The following is a 6,726-nucleotide window of genomic DNA, read 5'->3' as shown; positions in this document are numbered from 1 at the left end:
TTCAATATTTTATCCATTTGGAACAAAACAGAATCAGCAACTAATTGATTTCTATCCAATATTGGACATGATGAAAAGTTTTAAACACCTGAAAACTGTCCTTGTAGGGGACTTTTTATATTTTATTGACTGAAATTGATGATCTGATATATTTTCTTAATGAAGAGAAGAAAATTTAGAATGTGATTTTAATGCAAAAGGAAGAATGAAGAAAATAGAAGAACATATACTACCTGAATTATGTGCATACGTGTGGATGTATGTTTGTGTGAAGGGATGCAATTCTGGTCCATACTCCTGAGGAAAATATTCAATGTGTTCCTTTTCCCAACAGAGCCTGGAGACATAAATATGCATAGATGCTTTTAGAATTAGTGTAACTGAACCAACTAAAGAAATTAGGATCTAATTTTAGTAACCAATGTTTTTATAAGTTATCTGTATTTTATTGTGGAAAATTCTCACGTTTACTGTATATTTGCTTTTCAACCACAAGTGAAAGATAATCTATTATATAATTATTTCTCCTACAAAGCTTGAACTTTAGACATGTCCACTAGACAATGGAGGAAGGCAATGACCACCTGATATGTTGATCTTGATTCTTGAAGTCTGATGTAAGAGTTGAAAAGAAGATGGAAGTGAATAACTAAGAAAAAATTTGTGTATTTCGGTCGTTTTACACTTTGCAGTCATTAGTTCCAGTAGCACACCACCAAGTTGCTGCTTTTAAAACATCAATAAAGAGCTGCTTCTTATGCTGTATGTCTTTCCAAGAAAACAGAATTTAAGTGTATTTGGACTCTGTAGTCAAAGAAGAAAACACCTCTTTTTCACCCTCAATAATTCATTAACACCATGATTTTTCTTCCTGTGAATTCTTCTGTTGCTTCTATCAGTTTTTCATGAACAACACATTCCTTTTGGAAAAAAATACAAACAAACAAGCCAAAGCAACATATGAAACACAGAGCATAATTGCATAGCACCAGCGTAGAATTGCTTTCCAGTTGATGAATTGAGTCTGTTTATTTCTTATAATTCATCACCATCATCTGAGCTTAAGCTACTTCTCCTACTGCTCTCTTTGGAAACTGCAGGGGAAGTGGCAGATAGCAGAGGATCTGTTCCAAATGGAGAGATTGTGTCGTGCAATAGCATGCCATCCAATCTTTGTTCCTCTTTCAATGCAGCACTAAATGATAAATCTGTGAAGTATGACAAAGGATCAGAAAAGGCTATAGCTTGATCACAGAGCTCAGGGCTTGGTCCCTGAGATACAGTCAGTTGTTGGCAATAGTCTACTGAAGGCTGCTCAGGATGGCTCTGCTGTTTGGTGACATGAGCACCCAAATCAACTGTGCCAAGTGAAGCCAGGGTTGGCAGACCATGAGCACGAGCCTGAATTTCTAGTTCCTGTAATTTCAAATGAGAATCATTAAATAATGTCTTTGAAATTGGACTTAATACTAGAGAATAAGCCAGACTAGAATCAAAATATTAACAAACATTTAAAATGAAGAGTAATACAATACAAATCCTGATAATCTTTGCAAAAATGAAATTGATACATTTCTAATGCCTAAAAATAACTCTGAGAAAATTACTCAGATTTAAAAAAAATTTTAGTCTCATTGTTCTACCAGAGAATTTATGACAGATGATGTTTCCACAGTGGCTCAGACTACAATACAGCCATTTGAAGACAGCAGAAATCATCCATTTATTCTTCCTGATTAATTTCTCACCAAAAATGCAGGACCTTTTCATGGAAACAGAGTAAATGCTTTATCTGCCTCTAAGCATACTCACATTTAAAAAAATCTTGAGAGTTATAAAAGCCCATGTTTTGATATTTTGGATTATATGAACAGATATGCAGTGACTTAATATAAACTGAAACAACATGCCTTGAGGCAATGAAATCCTTAGCAATGTTAGTAAAGAAATGAAAGAGGGAGGGGAGAATTTAATGTTCACTATAATCTAGAGAAACAAATATTCTACTTAGTATTATTATTTGATTGTGATAATAACATGTGCATTTATGAAATGAGTTCTATTTTATGCATTTTGTAATTTGTTGTCATATATATGTTTATATACACACATATACACATATGTGTGTATATATACATATATATACAATACATTTTCAACCATCTGGATCCTGGATTTCTAGTCAAAACCTAATTGAAACAACCCAATTCACTAACTTCTAAAAAGCAGTAAAATTATCCTTCAAAAGGAAAAATAATTGTTAATAAGAGAAAAAATAAATGAGACCAATGAAGAAAACGGATGACAGCTGAGTCATATGTAAGGTATGTGGCTCATGGCAACATTCTTATAAAAACCTGAATCCGAAGTAGAAGTCGCCTGTTAGCCTGCTCTAATTTCTTCTGTCTGTGTTCTAATTCTCGGGCTCTCTGTTGTTCTTTTTGTAGCCACTTGATGTACTCCACTGATGCTTTTAGAATGGTTCCTTTGTTCCAGCGCATATCACTGTAGAACGGAGAGATAACCTTTTCACAATTGTGCATGTCAGCAGAACTCATAAGAACTTACAAAATCTTTTACATTAATATGAAATAATGATTTACATGACTATTATTCACTCTTAGATATTATTGCTTCTGAATAGAAATTTTAATAGAATAGTTAAGAAGCCCTTATATAGTAAAATTAATCCCTGAATGAAAATAAGTGTCAAAAGAAAGTAATAAAGTGACTTTTTGTGGGAGAGCTAAATGCAATATCATGATTCTACCATTACAGTTTTTATATTTTTAGTGAAAATTGCTTTTATTATTAACTCCAAGATTAAAATCTATGTGCAGTAGTTCTGCATTAATGAACTAGGAAATGTACATTGCTGAGGACTTAAGCCTAAATTTTTTAAGATCATTTCAAATGTAGCAATCTTTTAACCTACTTTCTAATAAGGTTGCTTTTATGTTTCCAAGAAAAAAAAAAATAAAGTCCCTACTGAATGGTGATCCTGAGCAATTGTGAAACAAATCAGACTCTGGCAACATCACTTTATGTAACACAGCAAACTTTCTAAAACCATTCAGTCAATTTTTATGTACAAACATCATCAAAACTTTTTAAAAGCCTGATATGAATAGCTATTTTTAAATACATTTAAGATAAGTAAATATAATTAAACATTACTGGATAACTTTTTAGGCTATAGCATAGAAGAAATCATTTTATTAAAACTTACTTTTAAGACAGGAGAAATTAAAGATATGAAATTGTGGAAGAGGCTACTGATTTTGATATCTGAAAATATACACTAATGAATGTAATACTGTATGAGAACTGATAATATGTTTGGAGAATGAGTCGAAACTAATTGCTGAATGTTAATCAGAGTTGTTGGAAAACCTTGATGCATTTTTAATTTAGAGTCATGAGTTGTTTTTAATATAGCATAAAATACACAAGTAGGGAAATATGACATTTTTCTACAGTATATTTTTGGTTATGTAACAATGCCATTAGCAGTAAAATACTAAAAGAAGAGACATTTTTCTACCAGCAGGTGAAAATGCATACTGGAACCTGGGTAAGAGCTCTGGTCTGCTGAAATGCACCAAAATATTGTTAAAGAACATCACAAGTTTGAAAATGCTTTGTCATTTCTTTAAGGCTATAGTGGCTGTTGGTCTCATTCCATTCACAGGGTGAGGGGAATGGGTGGGTTGGTGGTGGTGGGAAAGGTAGGGAAAGGCAGGCTATCTTTGGTGTTAAACCAAGTATCTGTAACTGAAAAGTATAATGGACTCTCAACTAAACTTACAATAGTAGCAAAAGCCTCATGGACCCCTTTTTTGTGTCATCTTTTCTCATGGGGAGGAAAACTTGAGGACAGGGAAATAGATAAAAAAAGATAACCCTGGCCAACTCTGAATTTTAAAGTACTATCATCAAAAACAAACCTTCAAAATGTAGTAGAGAACATACAACGAGCCTCCCTTCAATTTGTACCCGATGTCACTTACAATACATTTTTAAAAGTTTCTCTATTTTAAAGCCATTTTAATATATGAAATTCTTTCCCAATTTTTTTTATTTTTTATATTTACTAAAGAGACTTTTGCTTCTCTCTCAAAACAATTTCAACGAAGTAGGGATTACAAATATTATATAGGGTGTTACTGTTTAAACACAGACACACCAGTAAAGGCATGGCTAAAGAATGAATGTTGATAGTTGATGCTGGCCTTTCGTTTTCTGCAAAACAATTTTTTAAGATCTTAATCTTTGGTGGATTAAAAGCCTGAATGCATTTACAGTCAGAGCAGATAATACAAATATATAAATTTCAGTAAGGATTGCTGCTAGGCAAAACTATGGAAAATGTACAATCTGTTGTTATCTTAGGAGTGTATATCCACTTACATGCATTAAAAATTAAAAAGAAAGATTTTAAAAAGAAAGAAAAAATGCTATGACAGATCTTTTTTTTTGCTTGCATCAACATTTTGTGACTCCTGACTTAGAAAGTTTTGTCAAGTCTCATATTCTACGCCAACTACCATTCTTACACAAAAGCAGGAGGAATTTGGTTGTGTGGGAGGAAGATAAAGTAAAAAAACTTCAAACTATTTAGAAATTTTTTTAAAGTGCAAAAACAAGAGTAATAGAGTAATTAATGATCTAATAATATTTTAAAATTTCTACTCATGTAATTTTTGTAAACCTGGCTCACAAAAACACATATGGACAAAAGTGTTTCCAAGAAAGCTAAACTAGACAACTACCACGTGTTATAGAAGCTGTTTACTCTTTGTCTTTTATTGTTATTTTTGTTTGGGTTTTGCTGTTTTATCACTGGTCAAGAGATTGTCATTGCCTGGTCGTGTTTTTTTCACGTAATTTTCTCAACCTATACTTCCCTATTACAGCTGTTCTCTACATTCTTTTCCTCTGACCTCACCATTTTGACCTGCAAAGAAATAGAAACTTCTGAATGTTTTGATACATACAAATGAAAACTTCATAGAATTCAAAGTGTCTTCAGGTATTAGCTTTGATTTCCTAAGCCAACCCCAAAATGTATTCTAATCAGGAGCTGGAAAGTTCCTCAAAGGTCAACCATGCCACAATGCCTGCTATTTGCCCAAGAGTATATGGTGTTTAGGGTATAAGCCCGAGATTTCCTCACTCGATTCAGTACTCTTCCTGTCAACCTGTGGCTTTCCCACCTTTTGAATGCATCTGTCATAAGAAATATGTTTTATATAGTGGCTTGGCACACTCTTAGTACACAAAACTGCAATAAAGATTTCACAGGGTTTTCCTATTTTCTTTACATGTAATACTCTCATATTTTCAATGCTATTCTTCCATTTTTGTTCAAAACATTGCATTTGTCTCATTTGAGTGAGTCCATGACCCATTAACAGGTATGGAACATAGTTTGAACTATCTCATGATAGATAATTGCATAGTCTGATGTACTTTTTGTTTTTAAAAACTGTCCGTCATTTTAATGGTTGTAGTCACCTATTGGACAAGTTATTCTAAAATTTGCTAAACTAAAACTAAAATCTTGTATGGTCTCTTTTTTTTTTCCAGATCCACTGTTTGTTAATTTCATAATTATTGTAACATAATAATGTCATTTCTTCTTTCATTTTCTCACCTTCAAAGTAAACTTGCCTCCTCTATGCTACCCTACCCTTTTCTCAGCATTCTTGTTTTCTGTGACTTTTAGATTATCCATAATAACATCTGAAAATTTGACAAATGGATCCAAAATAATTTTGTCGTGTAGATGGATACTCCTTTGTCCATGGAGCCAGATTGTGGTTCTCAGGTAAAGTCCATATTAAGAGGACGCACTCTGGATTCAACCATAGGACCCTTATTGCTGAACCCTAGAGAGGGACACTGGAGTGACAGATGAGTCCACAGCAAGCCAAGGAATAAAATATATTTAAAGAGAATTAGTACTGAGATTTTTGGAATGTCACATCTTTTAGTGAAGTGTCTTCTCTACCTGTGATATACAGAAAGATCCATGTATAGACATCTTCAACATCTAATTAATGTGTTTTCCATTAGACCCAAAATAAATCTACAAACAACATAATATAATTAAAACAAATAATAACACCTTTTCTGAGATTCATAAGGAAGAGAAAAACAATGCTTGCAATGCAGTTTTCCCAATTTTGGTCTCTTTTAGATATGAGTCTATCATAAACTGAATTTTCATATTCTAGACCAAGGGTAGACAAACTGTAGCCAATAGCTTATTTTTGTCAACAAATTTCACTGGATGAGGTAAAGCTCATTCATTCACATGTTGTCTGTGTCTGCTCTTGTGCTACAAAGGCAGAGTTAAATAATTGTGACAAAGACTGTATGTATGGCCTGCGAAGCTTGAAATATTTACTATCTGGCCGTATACAAAAAATACTTACCATCCCATGTTCTAGAAAATGAATGAGAACTAGAATAGAGTCTTTAGATAAAGTTTTTACTGAAATGTAGAGTAATAATCTCTCATAAAACTTTATAACTTGCAAACTATTTCCATACACCTTATTTGATTTTATTTTTATAAAACACACAGGCATATAGGAAGACAAGTATTTTCTTTAGCTAACAGAGTCACATGTTTTGAGACTTTAAAAAATTTGAAGAGTTTGAGGTAGAGTCTAAATTGGGCCTGATCCCCTCAGACCCTATATGCCTTCACAATCTAAT

The 6,726-nt window shown here is 32.9% G+C and overlaps 1 protein-coding gene across 4 annotated transcripts in view; it reads right to left on the bottom strand.

Moving 5' to 3' along the window:
- Nucleotides 1–826: 826 nt before the first annotated feature.
- TFEC (transcription factor EC) overlaps nt 827–6,726 on the bottom strand; it is a 189,647-nt gene continuing 183,747 nt past the window's right edge. For all 4 annotated transcript variants that reach the window (XM_064374200.1, XM_012456993.2, XM_012456991.2 and 1 more), the window contains 2 exons: nt 2,358–2,505; nt 827–1,416 (listed from right to left, as the gene is read on the bottom strand). In XM_064374200.1, the coding sequence (XP_064230270.1) occupies nt 1,036–1,416; nt 2,358–2,505 (529 nt within the window). In that variant the 3' untranslated portion in view covers nt 827–1,035. The remainder of the gene's footprint in view (nt 1,417–2,357; nt 2,506–6,726) is intronic.

Source organism: Aotus nancymaae, unplaced genomic scaffold (assembly GCF_030222135.1).
Source record: "Aotus nancymaae isolate 86718 unplaced genomic scaffold, 86718_ANA_hifiasm-v0.15.2.pri h1tg000002l, whole genome shotgun sequence".
In the NCBI taxonomy this organism is placed as follows: domain Eukaryota; kingdom Metazoa; phylum Chordata; class Mammalia; order Primates; family Aotidae; genus Aotus; species Aotus nancymaae.
Note: the sequence above shows the minus strand (reverse complement) of the source record. Positions and strands in the feature narration are given on the sequence as shown.